We start from the raw sequence: 17,946 nt of genomic DNA, 5'->3' as shown, positions 1-17,946 counted from the left end.
CACCATGCCCCGGGGCTACAGCTCCAATACCACCTTTGTTTTTGGAACAGAACAATGGACCACTTAGAGGTCACCCATGCCCAGGCTGGGCAGACACAGGAAGGGGCCTCAGGATACAGGGATGAATTACACAAGTTCAGCCCAAGCCTCAGGCCTGGTGGCTGGCTGTAACAGAGGCAAATTACAAGGTTGGGGTTTTGGCTTGGACTTCAAGGAGCAGGGGCTCAGTCTCCCTTCAGCCTGGCTATAAAGGATAGTCCAGGGTCTCCATCCAGTCCAGACCCTGTTGCTTGACCTGAGGATAACATGGCTTCCACTACCAGCATCCGCCAGTTTTCAACCTCCAGCTCTGTTAAGGGCCTTTGCGCTCCTGGCATGGGGTTCTCCCGGATGTCCTCTGTCCGTGTTGGGGGTGCCTGCCGGGCTCCCAGCCTCTTGGGAGGTGGAAGTTGTGGCAATATGTCGGTCACATCCTCCCGCTTCTCAGCAGGCTTGGGAGGCGGCTATGGTGGTGGCTATGCTTGCAGCCTGGGTGGGGGCTTTGGCTCCAGTTTCGGTGTGTCGGATGCCCTCCTAGGGGGCAGTGAGAAGGAGACCATGCAGAACCTCAATGACCGGCTGGCCACCTACTTAGACAGGGTGCGTGCCCTGGAGGAGGCCAACACTGACCTTGAGGTGAAGATCCGTGAGTGGTACAAGAAGCAGGGCCCTGGACCCGCTCGTGACTACAGCCCCTTCTTCAAGACCATAGAGGACCTGAGGAACAAGGTGGGAGCCTCTTACCTACCTTCTGCTGTCTGCCTAAGGTCCATCCCCAGAGCGGAAGGCCATTTGGCCATTCACCCCTCCCTCTCTCACATCTCTGGAATAACCCTGTGGTTATTCTCTGAAATAACCCTGTGTGGGTATCCTAGGCTGTGTGGTCTTTGGGAACTCTCCAAGAAGATGGAGGAGAACTTGTCTCTTCCCATGGAGCTTATCTGGGGTGGGTGATAGAGGAAGGATGGGACAGCTTCAGGACATTGAAGGCACTGCGGCTATGGAGGATTGCCTGATTAAGGGTGTGGGAGGTGGGCAGTGTCTGGTATGGATACTGCGACACTAGACTAGGTGTGGCTGTCTTTTTTTCCTGTAGCCTCACCCTCCTCCAGGTAGCTTTCCTTGATGGATGACACTTGTCTTTTATCCCAGAATTTTGGTATTCCTTCAACACTTTGATGTTCAGCCTATGCTCTGTTTCTTGTGCTGACTTCAGAGTCTGTGTGTTCTCAAGGCTACGTTAGTTGTGGGTCTCCCTCCCTCTATGATGACTCTTTTGGGGTCTGTTTTTCAACTCAGACTGGAAGCTAGCCTGACTGAGGAGGACCCTCTCTCTGTCCCTTACATACTTTCTTGATCTCTAAGAAAATGGCTTTCGCATCTGTAAATGTGGCTGCTCAGGTCTTAGCACAAACCTACTCTGGGAGGGTCTGGGCACTGAGCCCAATGGAAAGCAGAGGCTGAGGATCACTGACAGACAGTCTAGCCCCAGACTGGTCCCAGGCAGCTGTGAGGTCGACCCAGGCTTTGGGGTAGAGATCCAGCCCTACAGCAGTCTAGTGAGGGGTTTTGTCTGCTCCTGCCCGGGTCCTCCACCTGGCAGGGGAGTCCTGCAGTCTCCTTGGAAGCAGAGATTCTAGCTGTGGCAGATCAGATACCAGACTTTGTTGGGGCAGTGGGGAACCCAGGGGAGTTCTGGTGAGTCATTGCTCTGCATTTTGGGGTTAGCCAATACTTTGCCATCATCCTCAGAGCAAAGTCCACTCCCTTCCCTGGATTCCCATACTCTACCCTCAATATTCTGGTTAGGCTTCCTGGGCACACTGTATACCAAGTACTTGGGTACACAGAAATTTCCTGGTCTCTGTAGGCTACAGATGTGAGGAAGAAGAAGGGAAGCCCTTAGGCTCAGCCTGACCAGGTCACTGCATGGAAGTTAGGGCCTGGAGTAGGGTCTTGGAGAGGGCTGAGATGGCCTTAGACACAGGATGGTTCCTATGTCTATGCTATGTCTATGAGACACCTCCCTCCTGGGTCAGCCTTAAACCATGACAATTTCTACCTAGCTCCTGCCACCGGGTGAGCACTCTTCCCTTCCCCCAACCCCATGAACACTCTTGCTTGGGACTAGCCTTGGGCATTTCCAACAATTATGGACTTCCTGTATCTTCTTGGGCTCTGCCCTGGCTTTGAGCAGGGGCCGATCATAACCTCATTAATCAATTAATTAGTTACATAATTAGACAAATACACCCTGCGGGCTGACTATGGGCTAGGCACTTTGCCCAGGTCTGGAGAGTCCAAAGAGAACCAGACAGGTATGGCCTCGTTCCATTCCCATGTTGTTCTGAGTCCAGTGGGAGAGCAACTAACTGAAAAACCAAACATGTAATAGAAACTGAGATAAGATTGTCCCAGAGATGATCATGGGCTACAAGAGAGACAGCAGGGAGATGGGGAGGGGCAGGGAGATGCAGCGGCATGACAGTGGGGGAGTTGGTGGGGCTTTCTGGAGCAGGTAGGGGTGAGCCTGGAGGGGAATTTAGTTGGGAATAAGGCTCAGGCAGCTTAGACCCCATGATGACAGATGGATGCCTGTTTCTCTATGTCACGGTGTCATGTCCCATCACTCTGTAAGTCCTTGCGGGGCTTGGTAGTTCCTGAAACTACAGCTGGGTGTTCAGAGGATGAGACCAAAAGGATGCCTGTCATTCCTCCTATGCAAGGCTGCATGCAAGCAAGGTACAGCAGAGTCTTCTGGGGCTCTGTGGTGGGTACTTGCTCATGGAGTTCACCATCACCCACAGATCCTGGCAGCCACTATCGACAATGCCAGCATCGTACTGCAGATCGACAATGCTCGCCTGGCAGCTGATGACTTCCGCACCAAGTGAGTCTATCCCCGTGGGCTGCCCCGGGGAGCTGGTGGTGGAGCTGCACACAGCACAAATGCGATGTGTGACCACGCTCCCTACCTCCATCCCTGCAGGTACGAGACGGAGCTGAACCTGCGTCTGAGCGTGGAGGCCGACATCAACGGCCTGCGCCGGGTGCTGGATGAGCTGACCCTGGCCAGAGCTGACCTGGAGATGCAGATCGAGAGCCTGAAGGAGGAGCTGGCCTATCTGAAGAAGAACCATGAGGAGGTGAGGCCAGCATAGGAGACATCGGAGAAGCCCTCTGTGGAGCTGGGTCCACACAACTTCTGCAGTCTGGGTTAGGCTGGGTTTATGTACTAGGTCCAGTCCTCACTACCAGTGGGTTCTCGGCCTGGTTCTGATCCTCAGTGAACCTTGAGTGAAGTTCGTGGGGGCAGTGCGAGGGGTGCTTGGGAGGGGGAGGGGGATGTGAGGGATGCTCCTCCAGAGACTTCCTTCATCTCATCCCTGCAGGCTTGGCTGACCGTGCAGGAACAGTTAACTCACTAATGAGTGAATCAGGCTAACACACAGTACTAATTATTATAATTAATTGTAACAAGGTGCATTTGCCCAACCTTACAGCTGATTCACTACAGTTACTTCCGCTGATAACTGACAACAGCTCTTACCCTCCTCTTTTGGAAGCAAAGAAATAGAGGCTCAGAGAGGGCAAGACACATACCTAGTGCTGCACGGTGACTTGTCCTCGTGCCTGTCTGACTTGCATCCATCCACACGAGGGTCTGACTCTACCTCTCTGCAACTCCCCATCCCCTGACTCCCTTTTCTAGAGATGTCTAAGTTGACTGTTCTCAGAGTGCAGTCCAAGGATGGAGGTCTAAGGGAGGTCCCCACTTGGGACTCAAGCAGTGTGCCTTGGAGGCTTCCTTGCCAGCTCAGCATGGCTTGTCCTGGGTGCAGGAGCTTGATTCCATGTGTAGGACATCCAGAAGGTGCTTCCCTTAACTTTGAGGCTGAGTGCAAAATTGCTTCTTCTCACCAGTCCAGCCAATATGGTCTGGCTTGGACCAATGCCACCAAAGGGTGACTAACCCCATGCTTATGTTCTAGGGTTGATGGCTAAGAGACAAGGCTAGGGATCAGGATGTAGGGTGAGGTTGTCTTTTCTTCCCTTCCCCCTCACTGGAGAACTATCAGCTTTCTCTTACTTCACACAAATTTGCATGTAAGTGCTAGGCACGAGTGTGTCAGGGTGTTTGTTACAGGGAGATTGATGGAATCCAGGGCTGCTGAGTACAAAGCCTGCCATCCCTGTGGCAGCTTTACATGGGAATTGACGGCCTGGCTGTTTGCCTGCTTCCCCAAGGACCAGGGTTTCTTCCCAGAATGGCTTTGGGTGATCTCCTGCTGTCCTCTCTGCCTAGGAAATGAATGCCCTTCGTGGCCAGGTGGGCGGGGATGTCAACGTGGAGATGGACGCAGCCCCTGGTGTGGACCTGAGCCGCATCCTGAACGAGATGCGGGATCAGTATGAGAAGATGGCGGAGAAGAACCGCAAGGATGCGGAGGAATGGTTCTTCACTAAGGTGGGTGGCTGTGGGTGACAAGTGCTCACGTGTGGTTACGCATGCTATCCAATGGCATGGCCGGGGTCACTCTCAGACACATTGGAAAGCACTCAGACCAGTGCTCAGGCTTTAACTGTGAGGCCTGGAGAAGCTCAGACACACAAGGCTTTCCCTTGTGGCTATGGCTGTGGCCTGGGAACTGATCCAGGCCACCCAACCTGACTCAGGCTCCACTCACCACAGGTGTTCACTGCATGTGTTTGGATATGTAGTGGTGCCCTGGATAAACACCTACTGAATGAACATTTGTGGGGTTTGGGGGCAGTCACTAGCACACCAATAATCTCCAGTGCCTGCTTTGAGGTGTTGTAGTTTAACAAGGGTCCCTTGCAGGTTCTAGATACATTGAATATGTTCCCTGTGGGCACAGAGGGGCTCTGGATGCAGGTGCCTATGACCTTCTCTGAGGACGGAGAGGGGTAGTACTAGAAGGATAGGGCTTAGGGACAGCTCCCACCCTTTGTTCCCTCTGAAAGCCTCCTTTAGTCACTATGTTCACCCTGCCTTCCAGACGGAGGAGCTGAACCGAGAAGTGGCCACCAACACGGAGGCCCTGCAGAGTAGCCGGACTGAGATCACGGAGCTCCGCCGTTCTGTGCAGAACCTGGAGATCGAGCTGCAGTCCCAGCTCAGCATGGTGGGTCCCTGTTCCAGTTCTGCCTGGTGCTTGTCACTCTTGTTGAGCCCTGACACACAGAACCCCTACTTGGAGGACCAGAAGCAACCTGTTCAGCCCACCCCACTGGGTCCCTCTCTGCCCCAGTTACAGTTTTTAATAAGTCACTCAGATGGGACTACGCTCCCTCCCAGGTGGGTATCATCTCTGGGGAAGGACCCAGCTCTTATCTCACTGTCAGTCTGTCCCTTGGACTACAGAAAGCATCCCTGGAGAACAGCCTGGCAGAGACAGAGGCACGCTATGGGGCACAGTTGGCACAGCTGCAGGGCCTCATTAGCAGTGTGGAACAGCAGCTGTGTGAGCTGCGGTGTGACATGGAAAGGCAGAATCATGAGTACCAGGTGCTGTTGGATGTGAAGACCAGGCTGGAGCAGGAGATCGCCACTTACCGCCGCCTGCTGGAGGGAGAGGACGCCCAGTGAGTCGGGGGAGGGGGTCTAGGCTGGGCTGGATACTACCTTGTCCAAGGAATGTCAGCAGTTTGATGTGAATGTGGAGGTGTGCAGGGGTGAAATGACAGAAAAGGCACGGGTCTGACCGTGAAAATTGTCATGAGTACCATCTGAAAGCGTGTAGACTAGATCTTGTGGGCCATGGGGCGCTATGGAGTGACATGGAGCAGAATGATGGGCATCTAGATCTTTGGGAATATTTGCTTTAGCTATTGAGGGAAACATGGGTCTGAGTGGAAGTGGATGGGCAGAGGAGTAGCTTCAGGAGGCTGTGGAACAGGGAGCCTGGTCAGCTGACAGAATCTCCAGAGTCAGGGTTGTGTAGACAGAAGAGAGGTTGCCCTAAAAACAGCAGGCAGGACAGGATGCATGCTTGTGTGTGTGTGAGAGAGAGAAAGAGAGAGAGAGAGAGAGAGGGAGGGAGGGAGGGAGGGAGGGAGGGAGGGAGAGAGAGAGAGAGAGAGAGAGAGAGAGAGAGAGAGAGAGAGAACATGGCTCACAGTTGCTATGCAATAAATGCTGAGGGAATATATGAAAGAGTGGGTAACAATGACCCTGGGCTTCTGGTTTGGATGACTGGTCTAGTGTGACCAGTGACATCATTAGCCTGGACAAGGTAAAGTGCAGGGCAAGTGATACTTTAATTTAGAGTTGAGAATGTTGATAAAAATTTCCATGGGGAGCCAAGAGTGTCCCGGGGTCTCCATAGGAAATCAAAAGTGTCCTGGGCATCTCCATGGGAAGTTAATAGTGTCCTGGGGTCTCCATGCTTAGCCACAATTCTAGACTTTGCTTTAATAATGGTGAATTTTGTCTACACTCTAACCAGTGTCTCTTGCTTTAAAGAAAGGAGTCTTATTGGGCCCTTCAGGATATGGAAAATCCACTTGTGCAGTGTCTCCTTGTAAACCCTGGTTTAGTAGCCCACAACATAGCCACAAATGCCCTTGGCTATTTCTTTTCTCCCTCCTGTTTTGAGGAGCCTATGGGATTTGATCTTTGGTTTGTGCTGTTCTCTGTGAACTCTTAGCTGTGATTTCCCAATTTGTGGGATCTCTCTTACTCTTTTGGGGTCTCCTCAGCTGCTTATCCTTCCCAGAAGTGCTCCCTGGGGTTCTCTGCTTGTGACACCTCTGGGCTGACAGGTCTCCCTCTCCCTGCAGCCTGGCTACTCAGTACTCCTCATCCCTGGCTTCACAGCCCTCCCGAGAAGGTAAGAGTCTAATCCTGACCTGTGTATGCGACATGGCGGGGGGGGGGGGGGAGGGGGGGGAGATTAGCGGTGCTACAACCTAGCTGGCAGGTTAGGTAGTGGCTCCTGCTTGAGTCTTCCTATGACCCCTTCTCTGCTCTCTGTAGGCATGGTGACCAGCCGCCAGGTGCGCACCATTGTGGAAGAAGTCCAGGATGGCAAGGTGGTCGCCTCCAGAGAGCAGGTGCACCGCTCCACCCACTGAGGTCCCTTTCTGCATTTGATAGCCCTGGCCCAGGGGCTTAGGCTGCTGGTCCCTGCATCTACTGCCATGCCTGAATTCCCATGAGCTAGCTGTTGCCTTCTGTGTTTGGTTTGTGCTGCCCCTTACAGAGAGGCCCCTTGGGTTGACCCCAGAAACTGCTAATAAAGCTTTGAAGAAGTCTGGTCCTTGAATTCGTCATTTGTTTGGTCATCGCCTCAGGCAGCGTGGGCTGAGTGGCTGAGGAGGGTTCACCTAAGCGTCTGGTATCACTTGTCACCTGCCCACTTGTTCTGCCCACTCCATCCAGGCTGGGGTTGTCTTGGAAGTCAAGAGGGGAGGAGATGGAAGGATTGAGGGTGGAGGTATGGAATTTCCTGTTTTCTAAGAATCTGCCTCTGGGGCTGGCTCCTGGTGCTGGTCCCTGGGTGGCCTGCCAGCTTTCTGGGCACCACACCTGTTAGAGAACACCTGTATTAAATAAAACAAAGGCCCAGGGGTCTGGCTAGGAATGACAACTTGGAGTGGTCCAGGACCTTGATGGATGAGGGGGTGGCAGCCTGGCAGTCTCAGCCCAAGAAGCCAGACCGGCTCTACCTGGCTCCCCGGGGGTGTGTGTGGGGTGGGGCGGCTGTGTTTGTGAGTGTGGGGGGCGTCCTGTTTGCTTTGGTGGCTTGGCAGCTCCTGGGCTATTGGGGAAACCTCTCCCAGCTGCTGATGGGGGCTGTCTAGACCTGTCTGGGAGGAGGAACCCATCGGCAGTCTGAAACATGACCACATTCCGCCCAGCAGGCCTCCCAGGACCCTGGGACCCAGGGCTGGGCTTAGGATGGTGGGTGGGGCTAGGTGGAGCCAGGGAGTAGGGCCTGTGGCCCACCCTGGGGAACCATGCTGTGGTCTTTGTTTTGGGGAATCTGGCATGAGTGGGGTGAGGTAAGAGTGTTAAGGGATATCTTTTAGTTTTTTTCCTGGTTGGGACCTGAGTTATTCTATCCTCTTAGGTCTATCAGGATACAGAAGAGGGTAAGGGATGTGAAAAGAGACAACCCGTTCATGGTCCCCACAGACTCCCTTTCATAAGGCAACCCTCCTATACGTAGCTCTGTTTCCCTCTGAACTTTAGCTGAGCTCATGTCTGTCTACCTGACCCTGGAAGCTGTACTGTAGGAAGGAAGTAGGGAAACATCTAGAAGGGAAGTCTGGGCTTCTTAAGGGATGGGGACAGTTTCAGAAAACTGGATGAGGAGTCTCATCCCAGGATGTGTGCCTGGGTGTTGGGACTGCTCAGAGGGGAGGGGTGACTCCTAGGTCACGGATGTTGTAGCAGAGTGACGTGCAAGGATATACTTTGCCAGCTCACGGCTTGAGTGAACTGGGCCTGTTTGGACATCACATTCTTTGCTAAGCTCTGATTTCCTGCCTAGGTTGGCAACTGGAGGCTTTGAGGTAGTTTCTTTGTTGGGTGGTGGGCCTGGCGGGTGTAGACTTAGCTCTCAAGGCAGGATGTGTACACGGTCTTTCTGATTCCCCAGTCCCCAGATGGAGGGTTTTCACATGAGGGGAGTGGTGTGATGAGAAGGAAAGCCACCTCAGGTGTGTGGGGTGCCTAACTCCCCACCTCATTTCCCATCAAGCTAGGGAGGTAACTGCCTGGGAGGACTGGGTGGAGGTGACGTCGCCAGCTCCTCTTGTCCGTATTAGGTCATGGGAAAGCGTAGCTGGAGGGCCTGCCTGAATCACAGGTGACAGGCTTGAGACCAGATACAGACAGACAGATGCACACACATGCACACACACACACACACACACACACCAACCATCATGACAACCAGTGCAGGGTTTGGTGAAATGAGGCAGAGCCCCAGAGGTGGGAGGGGAGGGGGCCCATAGCCACCTGGGAGCTGGCGGGTGTCCAGTGGTGATGAAAGCCCAGGGGAATGGAAACAGCAGAGAGCCTGTTGTAATCTCTACGCCCACTGGCTGCCCTATAAAGGAAGCGGGCGAGCCCCAGCGCAGCACGCACCTTGGCGCCTCTCTTCCTCCCAAGCCCTCCAGCTCCACATCTGTTGCCGGCTGCCACCATGACCACCACCATCCGCCAGTTCACCTCTTCCAGCTCCATCAAGGGCTCCTCTGGCCTGGGTGGCGGCTCATCTCGAACCTCCTGCCGACTGTCTGGCAGCCTGGGTGCAGGCTCCTGCAGGTTGGGGTCAGCTAGTGGCCTGGGCAGTGCTCTTGGGAGCAATAGTTACTCCAGCTGCTACAGCTTTGGTACTGGCAGTGGTTATGGAGGCAACTTTGGGGGTGTTGATGGGCTGCTGGCTGGAGGGGAGAAGGCCACCATGCAGAACCTCAATGACCGGCTGGCCTCCTACCTGGACAAAGTGCGTGCCCTGGAGGAGGCCAACACTGAGCTGGAGGTGAAGATCCGAGACTGGTACCAGAAGCAGGCCCCAGGGCCAGCCCGCGACTACAGTGCTTATTACCATACCATTGAGGATCTGAAGAACAAGGTAGGATTGCTGGCGGGAGGGGCATAAACCACCCACCTCCTGCCCTCATCAAGGTCTGGAGTCAACAGGGGCTGACAGGGTATCTAGGCTCTAGTTTGACCCATCTCCCTTTGAGGGGGTAACTGGCTGGGCCAGGAACAAGCTTGGGCATTGTGAGGCTCCTTTGAGTGTCTGTTTCCTCCTGGAGCAGTCTTCAGGTCATTGATGTCTAGATCATCAGACATCATGGTCTGGGTGGAGGGCTGGTTCCATAGAGTGGATCTGGATTTGAGAGTGTCCCAGTGAGAAGGGGTTTGGGTGAGGGGCTCTGAGAGGGTGCTCCATAGCATCCTAATAGAGGAAGCAGGAGAGGGTAGGGCAGCAGACTCCCGTGGGAATGTTTTAGGAGATTTTTCTTTTCTGGCTTCCTTGGCTTTTCTTTGGTCCCTAAGGATATTCCAACATTTTCTAACTCCTTCTGCCTCCCAGCCTGAGGCTGAGACTGGCATGAGGAGGGTCTACATGAGCAGGCACTGCTAAGTTGCATCTCATTGGATTCCCCATTTGCCCATCTCTGCCAACAAGGACAACATTGCGTAGGGAGTGGTTGGCAGGAAGAGGGGTTTTCTCTGAAAGCAGTGAATCCCAGCCTCCAGCCAGGAAGCCTGGCTCAGAACATGGGCCTGGGTTGAGCCACCTTAAACTCAACGACCTATTGGTTTGTCATCTCTCCAGATCCTCGTGGCCACTGTGGATAATGCCAGCATCCTGCTCCAGATTGACAATGCCCGCCTGGCAGCTGATGACTTCCGTACCAAGTGAGTCCCAGAGGGTTACAAGCTGAGGGGACATCCTGGGGCAACTTTCCTCACCTTATAACTTCCCAGAAGACAGGGGAGAGAGGGCCTTGGAGTTAGGAGCTGAGTCTTTGGTTGGATGAACAAAGACAGCTATCTCTGAAGGTAGTTAGGGGAGGAGGAAGCAGAAGATCAAGTCAGGAAGCCAATGGGCATGGGGTCTTGCCTTGTGGTTGTCCCTGGGCTCAGGGTTGCAACTTGCTTCCACACCACCCTCTGATTCTCTCTTAGTTGATCTGACTTTGGCAAAGGGAAGGCAGAGATGACACCAGGACAGAGACCTATGTGTTAGAGCATCCTGGCCTGAGGTCTCTGGTTTTCATTGCAGGTTTGAGACGGAGCAGGCCCTGCGCATGAGCGTGGAGGCTGACATCAATGGCCTGCGCCGGGTGCTGGATGAGCTGACCCTGGCCAGAGCTGACCTGGAGATGCAGATCGAGAATCTCAAGGAGGAGCTGGCTTACCTGAAAAAGAACCACGAGGAGGTAAGGGGGCAAGGTCAACAGGTCAAAGGAGATGAGGAGTGGGTGGCAGAGCCCTGGGGTTGGGCTGCACTTGAGGGCAAGGGAGAGAGGGCTTGTTGAGTTTAGTCATCCTATAGGGCTGCCCTTTCTGTAGAGTCTTCGTTCCTGTGGTCCAGAGCTTCCATGCATCCCTGCATCTTAGGAACCTGCTGGGCCTCATAGAGGCCTTCTCTCCTCTCACCTGCTTCACTCAGTGTCAGAGGGGGAGGGAGATGCTCAAATGCTTGTTTTAGTTGCAACTCTTAAACCTGAACTCCACAAAGGCATTTGGAGATTGGAAGGAAAATTTTTAGGGGCAAAGACCTAGTATCAGATGTCTCTGGAGAATCCTCCCAACTAATGAGGGAAGCACAGTGTGAAGGTGGCATTGAGTCCATACAGAGCAAACAAAAACAAACAAACAAACAAACAAACAAACAGGCAGACAAACTCCATAGGAGGGCCAGAGGGAAGAGGCTGGGCAGATCAAAAGGTCTTTAGGAAGGGGGTTAGACCTAAATGTAGGCTAGGGAAGGCTTGGGTCTGTAGGGCCAGCACTGGCCCAGAGGATCACATCCCCATTCCCTCTTCTCACAGGAAATGAATGCCCTGCGAGGCCAGGTGGGCGGCGAAATCAACGTGGAGATGGACGCAGCTCCCGGTGTGGACCTGAGCCGCATCCTGTCAGAGATGCGCGATCAGTACGAGAAGATGGCTGAGAAGAACCGCAAGGATGCCGAAGATTGGTTCTTCAGCAAGGTGAGAGCAGCTGTGGTCCAGACAGGCCTTGGGTCCTGAGCCCCAACAGTCACCTGTCATCTTAGCGATGCCCTACCTTGTCAAAGTGGACTCTACAGAGTCAGGATTGCTCATTGTGTCAACAGAGCTGGTGTTGGCTAGTCAGTCATCTGGGGGATGAGTGGGAGGTGCTCTGTGGAATCAACACTGCAGGTAAAAACCCTGGGAATTTCCAGCTTTCTTTAAGAAGCCAGGAATCAGCATCAGAGGCTGGACTACATGTCCTGGCTGGTTCTTAAAGTTTCTGTTCTATTGCCTGCTACTTGTAGAGATTACCCATAACATTTAAATGAGTATGTTCAAGGCTGGGGGAGTAGGGAGCTTCGGGATAAGGCTGATCAAGGCTCAGGGGAGGTCAGGAAGGTGGTTACAGCAAAGGGATAGGGTATGAATAGATTCAAGGTACCTGTCTGAGCTCTGGGTCATGGGAGCCATGGAGCATGTGACTTCTGGAAGGGTCCAGACTCACGCTTCCTGTCCTGTGTCCTGTTTGTAGACCGAGGAGCTGAACCGCGAGGTGGCCACCAACAGCGAGCTGGTGCAGAGCGGCAAGAGCGAGATCTCTGAGCTCCGGCGCACCATGCAGGCCCTGGAGATTGAGCTGCAGTCCCAGCTCAGCATGGTAGGGATGCTGCTATGCTCACAGGGATGGGTCCAGCACCTAGGAGGCAGCTCTGCCACTCTCACTGACTACCACCTGCTCTCCCGCAGAAAGCATCCCTGGAGGGCAGCCTGGCCGAGACAGAGAACCGCTACTGCGTGCAGCTGTCTCAGATCCAGGGGCTGATCGGCAGTGTGGAGGAGCAGCTGGCCCAGCTGCGCTGCGAGATGGAGCAGCAGAATCAGGAGTACAAGATCCTGCTGGATGTGAAGACACGGCTGGAGCAGGAGATCGCCACCTACCGCCGTCTGCTGGAGGGCGAGGATGCCCAGTGAGTAGAGGCCCACAGGGCTTAGGGCGTTAGGGGCGAGGAAGGTACTCTCAGACCTCATCTAATCTCTCCATTTTTTTTTTTTCAGCCTGACTCAGTACAAGCCAAAAGAACGTAAGGATCTTGGTAACTGACGGCCGGGGTAGAGGGATGCGTGAGGCAGGGATCACCTAGCAGATCGCTGGGTGAGGGTTCCTAAGGAGATTCAGGGTATGATGGCTAACCTTCAGTAAGCATAGGAGGAATGGACCTGTTAGGTCTCAGAATTGATGCTCAGAAGAAAGGTCAAAGGAGAAAGACTGATCTGATGAGGCATGGAGAGAGGGCTGGTTACCATGGAGATGATGGTGCAAGGAGTAGACCTCATCTGGTCCGGAGAGCCTCTTTGCTCCCAGTTCCCTATAGACAGAGCAGTTTTGTCTCTGGGGATTTGAGCCTAGTGGGAGGAAGGGTCATGGTCCCTGGCCTCCAGATCTCAGTCTTTGTGGAGCTGGGGGCCACATGGTCTTAGTTCTGGGACTTCTAGTCGGACAGAGATGACGAGGGCCTGGGATTTTGTCTCCATGTGGTGGAGGAGATAGGGACATAGTCCACGCCCTGCAGACTGCAAAGGAGTGAATATAAGACTTAGTTTAGCACTCAGTCTACACTGAAGGACAAAGTGGGTTAGAACCAAGTAGCCTGTCCAGGGGACCACAGTTCACACAGGGGTTGCAGAAGAATGCAGGGTGGAAAGAAGGCAGGTGAAGGGAGGGATATACACGCAGCGTGGTGTTGAGAGGTGAGCGAAGACTTCGTAGCATCCATCAGGAGAGGACCAAGGTCTTGCCGGGCTGGCTTCCAAGCAGGGGCCTGAGGGCTGAGAGTGGCTTTTTTCACCTGCCCACAGCCTGAGTGTCTGTTTCTCTTGCAGCTGTGACTACCCGCCAGGTGCGCACCATTGTGGAAGAAGTTCAGGATGGCAAGGTCATCTCATCCCGGGAGCAGGTCCACCAGACCACCCGCTAAGAACTCAGCTCCTTCTGGCCAGTTCCCCGAGGCTGCAGAGAGGCAGCTTCTCTCTTGGCTTGGTAGCCTGTAGCCTCTACAGCATCAGTCTCCTGCTTCAGCCTCTTCCCGGCATCCCCCTGCTTAATGACATTAAAGCTTGCTGATCTGAAGTGAAGTGTGTCCTTTGTTCTGAACACTGAGATAAATCATCATGGTGACAATAGTGTGTGTGTGTGTGTGTAGGGTACAGGGGGAGCATTCTGTGGATACCCGTCGTTATTCTTGTAGACGAAGGTAATGGGTTAGCTTAGGTAAAGAGAGCTTAGCCTGCTTTGTATCCCCTGAAGACATCTCCCCCTGATGGGGATGGGTGGTTCAGGCCGAACCACTCTTAGAGTAGAGTCAGAGCATCAGGAGTGACCCTAGGTAGCCTTCTCTCGTCCTGTACACAGTCCCATGACCTCAGGCAGTCACAGGCTCTTCCTTCCGAGCAATTTCATTTCTCACCCATAAATGGACGGGAAGATCTCAGGTGCAGGAGCCTGATTCTCCAGGGATGACTCATCCAATCCTCCCAGAGAGAGGAGGTGGACCGGGATGGGGATTGGCCCACAGGTAAAGTGGGTGGGTTGACGTTCCTATGGGAGTCTCGTGAACCCACAAGAAGGGCTTTCATGGTTATAGTTTGGCAATGACTGGGAGGGCTGTGCTTCTTGGAAAAGACAGGTTCCTACCGGAGACAGGAGGAAGAATGGAATCTTTCTTTCCGGATCTCCTCACGTGATCAGTCAGCTAAGGACAGGGGTGATCTGGGGCCCCATGTAGGGCCATGACAGGGAGCAGGGACCTTCTCCCTGATGGTAGATTCTCTTGATTCCCCACCTGCAGGAAAGGTGAGAGAGGGAAACTGAGTCCTGAGTAAATAGAGGAGGGACAGTTCCTGCTCCAGCTGTACCTAGGGCCCTCTGAAAACCAGGCAAGACTCACTCTGATAGCAGCTGTGAAGGATAGAGTGAGTGGCACCTACTTTGAGTAAAATCTAGAAGCCACTGGGAAAGGCAGCTGCCTTCCTGGGTTTATCTGAGGACTGGGGGGTTCTGAAGAAATTAAGAAGGGGTTCTCTGTCTAAATTCAATGCAGGGATTTGGGAATGGGGAGTAATTTTGAACCAGTACCTAGAGATACTGTTTCTCTCTCAGTGCCAGATAGTGAGAGTGGAATCTACGTGCAAAGGCACGGGAGGAGTCAGAACCCCAGAGGCCGGACGCAGTGGGAGCTTGAGGTTAGAGGAGGCTGCCATGGACCAGCTCAGGGCCGAGGGATGAGCCCCAGCCACTGGAGTGCGAGGACTTTGGGTGGGTCACAGGTTCTTCCTAGACCTTGGAGGACAGAGTTTGCCGAGAGAGAGAGAGAGAGAGAGAGAGAGAGAGAGAGAGAGAGAGAGAGCGAGCAGTGGAGAGGCTGATGTGGAGATGTGAGCTCTTCCTTGGGCTATAGCAGCATCCAAGAGACCCAAAGCTGTACCAGTTCTGTGTCATCAGGCTGGTGCCTCTCAGCAGGTACAGCTTGGATGGAGGCAGGAGAGAAGCTTGCTCCCCGAGCCCCTGATGTGCATCAGGCCATACCAGAAGAACCAGCCTGGGCCAGGATGTCTCACTCTGGGGGCATGAGCTCATTTATCTGAACCACAGTCTTAGGAAGCAGGGAGAATCTGGGGAGAGGTGCCCCATTGAGTGGATAGGGACACCGAGGCTCTGACAAGCCGTGACTCAGCTATTCTCCCAAAGCCTGACATATCAGGTTGGGGTGGAGCAGGGGAAGGTGGGAGTGAAGCCCTACTCTCTTCTGGGAAGAGGCCATAGCTCCACCTCCTACCTCTCCTCAGCTGTCAGGAAGGGCTTCCTCCATTCTGGAGACTATGGGGATTTACTCTTACTGCCATTAGGACGAGTCAGTGTTGGCCGGGGTGGGGTGGGATGGGGTGGGGTGGGGTGGGGTAGACACTTCTGGTTTGGACCTCTCTTGAGTGAGTAGGTGGTATGTGTTTGGTGTGTTCTGTGGGGGACCCCTGTGGAAGGGTCCATGGCATGAGGTCAGACTGCCACATTGAGTAGTTCCCTAGGAGACTGTGTAGAGAACTTTAGTAGCTTTGTCCCAGGACATTTTAGATACTGGGCGTAAGCCTGTCTTGGAGCTGAATGTTGAGACTGTGGAGGGTTCACTGTTCAGCTATACACAGTCTGCCCACACCACAAACTCCCATCAGTCTGGTAGAAGCCACAGGCATGTGACTGCCTCGGGCTCCCCTTTCCTGTGACAGACATAGCCCCATGCCACCAGTAGCTGGGCCTGAGAATCTTCTTCCACTACACCAGATCCTTGTAGGTTTCTTCAGAGAGATGAATGTGTTGAACAGCACTGTCTGTGGTACAGCTTGTGCCCAGCTCGGCACTGAGTCTAGGGGAAGAAGGGCCAGTGGCCTGCAAGGACTCAATGGACTTCAAGGGAGCTGTGGGCCTGACAATACACTTCAACCCTCATGCAGTGTGTGTCTCTTGGGGAGTTGAGGGGAACAGAGGTACCAGAACCAGTGTACTTCTGCCTCTAGGCACTGGACAAGGCCATATACCAGCTAAAGAGAGCTCCTTGTTTGTGACTGGTGTGAGGGCCTGTGGCAGCCTTGCTCTCAATGGGGGCATCAGACATGCAGGAGGGAGAGGACCATGTATATACATAGGAAGGGCCTGACTATGTGGATTCCTACTGACCCAGGACTAGTCACAGAACAGGATCTGGAATGGATATTTGTTCATCCCTGAGAACCATGCTCTGTCTCTTTACATGATTGTATTCTACCAAGACTCAAACACGCAGCACTGGAATTGTCCTTACAGAATTCTCTCACTAGCCTGTACATTTGGTGGACTTCTCGGTCTTGTTCTTTGATTCAGGGTCTGGCACATAGTGGGTACTTTCTAGACTCCATTGAATAACTGCAGTGACACTTAGTGGTCTACCAGGCACTTGCTTTATTTCGTCTTTAGTCTCATGTGCCTGTGAGACAGCAGTATTATTCCCACAACCCAGAGAAGAAAACAGGTTCCCAGATATTGAACAGCTCACCCCTGCTTGACTCCAGGTTGCTCTGTCATGGCCACCAGGGGACTCCCTGGACCCCCCTCATCTCACAGCTCCCAGAGCTGCCTCCTGCTTCTCTAGCCTGGGAATCCCCTGGGGAGCTTGTAAAAGAGCCCCAAGACTAGACTTGCCCTGGATAATGCTGAAGCAGGGGTTGGGGCAGGCAAGGAGTCTGTGTAGAGATTCTGATGATCCCATTGGATTTGGGAACTGCTGTCAGTTGAGGTGTGGCATTGGCCAATTCAAACGTGACAGAGACATGACTTCATACCCGAGAAGGGGTGGGGCGAAGGGCAGAGATGGGGGAGGAGTTTATTGTCTGGAGGCCTGCCAGCTTGACTGGACTCGTTGTCTGTGCCCTGTAGCTTGGTTTGGGTTCTGACAACTTTGGAATAAGTATGCATTGCTAGCACACAGGAAGTGTTCCCTGATTCTCTCCTCTCTTGGACCATCTGAGGCCCAGACACAACCTTGTCCTGCCAAGATTCTTCAGAGGATCAGCCTTCTCCTATATAGTTGGGTCCCAGAGGAGGTCACACTTCTTCAGGTGTCTCCTGTAGTGGGTATGGTCGAGGAATCAAACACCACAGGACTTCATACCACCAGAGCGCCTGTGTTCCTGACTGTGGGTTTCTCTCTAGGGTCAAAAGACTGTCTTGTATTCCCTCACCTTTGAGAGTTGGGAACACTGTGTGTGTGTGTGTGTGTGTGTGTGTGTGTGTGTGTGTGTGTGTTGGCTGAACAATGCTTAGTCTAGGCAGACTCTAAGATCTTCTGTGCTAGGCCTTGGTATGGTTTTTAGATCTCCAGAATGGACACATGTGGTGTTTGTGTGCGTGTGCGTGTGCATGTGTGTGTGTGTTGCTACGAACCTTAGCTTGGCAATTGGAGCTGGGTTTGAGTCTCTGTCTTCTTTCATGCTGTTAAAATTTGGGCAAACATTTCACTTCCGGTAGTTGGTAGTTGGGGTTTGGTGGCCTTTGGTGATCAGGATGACCATTTCCAGCCCTAGGGGAAGTGGGTCTGTGTTTGGACATGAATTCCAGGCCCATCCATCCATCAACAGACTAGTTCCATGCAGCAGGACCCAATTAACTACTCA

The 17,946-nt window shown here is 53.4% G+C and overlaps 2 protein-coding genes across 2 annotated transcripts in view; both read left to right on the top strand.

Moving 5' to 3' along the window:
- Positions 1 to 306: 306 nt before the first annotated feature.
- Positions 307 to 17,946, top strand: part of Krt14 (keratin 14) — a 61,879-nt gene continuing 44,239 nt past the window's right edge. Inside the window, exons 1-8 of the mRNA XM_028780390.1 lie at positions 307 to 768; positions 2,847 to 2,929; positions 3,029 to 3,185; positions 4,346 to 4,507; positions 5,061 to 5,186; positions 5,426 to 5,646; positions 6,844 to 6,893; positions 7,040 to 7,325. Of these exons, the coding sequence (XP_028636223.1) occupies positions 307 to 768; positions 2,847 to 2,929; positions 3,029 to 3,185; positions 4,346 to 4,507; positions 5,061 to 5,186; positions 5,426 to 5,646; positions 6,844 to 6,893; positions 7,040 to 7,137 (1,359 nt within the window). The 3' untranslated portion in view covers positions 7,138 to 7,325. Of the gene's footprint in view, positions 769 to 2,846; positions 2,930 to 3,028; positions 3,186 to 4,345; positions 4,508 to 5,060; positions 5,187 to 5,425; positions 5,647 to 6,843; positions 6,894 to 7,039 lie in introns of the transcript that reaches the window.
- On the top strand, positions 9,158 to 13,929 carry Krt17 (keratin 17). Its single transcript, XM_028780395.1, has 8 exons — positions 9,158 to 9,647; positions 10,362 to 10,444; positions 10,812 to 10,968; positions 11,584 to 11,745; positions 12,281 to 12,406; positions 12,496 to 12,716; positions 12,805 to 12,830; positions 13,630 to 13,929. Exons 1-8 carry the CDS (start codon positions 9,216 to 9,218, stop codon positions 13,722 to 13,724), a joined length of 1,302 nt encoding a protein of 433 aa, XP_028636228.1. The 5' UTR covers positions 9,158 to 9,215; the 3' UTR covers positions 13,725 to 13,929.

This window comes from Grammomys surdaster, unplaced genomic scaffold (assembly GCF_004785775.1).
Source record: "Grammomys surdaster isolate TR1022 unplaced genomic scaffold, NIH_TR_1.0 371, whole genome shotgun sequence".
Classification (NCBI taxonomy): domain Eukaryota; kingdom Metazoa; phylum Chordata; class Mammalia; order Rodentia; family Muridae; genus Grammomys; species Grammomys surdaster.
The sequence above is the reverse complement of the archived record's forward strand: the minus strand, read 5'-3'. Positions and strand labels throughout refer to the sequence as shown.

What these genes read in the sequence shown, in the direction of transcription:
- Krt17 (XM_028780395.1), top strand. Translation starts at nt 9,216, where the DNA reads ATGACCACCACCATCCGCCAGTTCACCTCTTCCAGCTCCATCAAGGGC. An exon ending in GCTGATGACTTCCGTACCAA is followed by an intron (nt 10,445 to 10,811) that starts GTGAGTCCCAGA and finishes TTTTCATTGCAG; the next exon opens with GTTTGAGACGGAGCAGGCCC. An exon ending in CTGGAGGGCGAGGATGCCCA is followed by an intron (nt 12,717 to 12,804) that starts GTGAGTAGAGGC and finishes TTTTTTTTTCAG; the next exon opens with CCTGACTCAGTACAAGCCAA.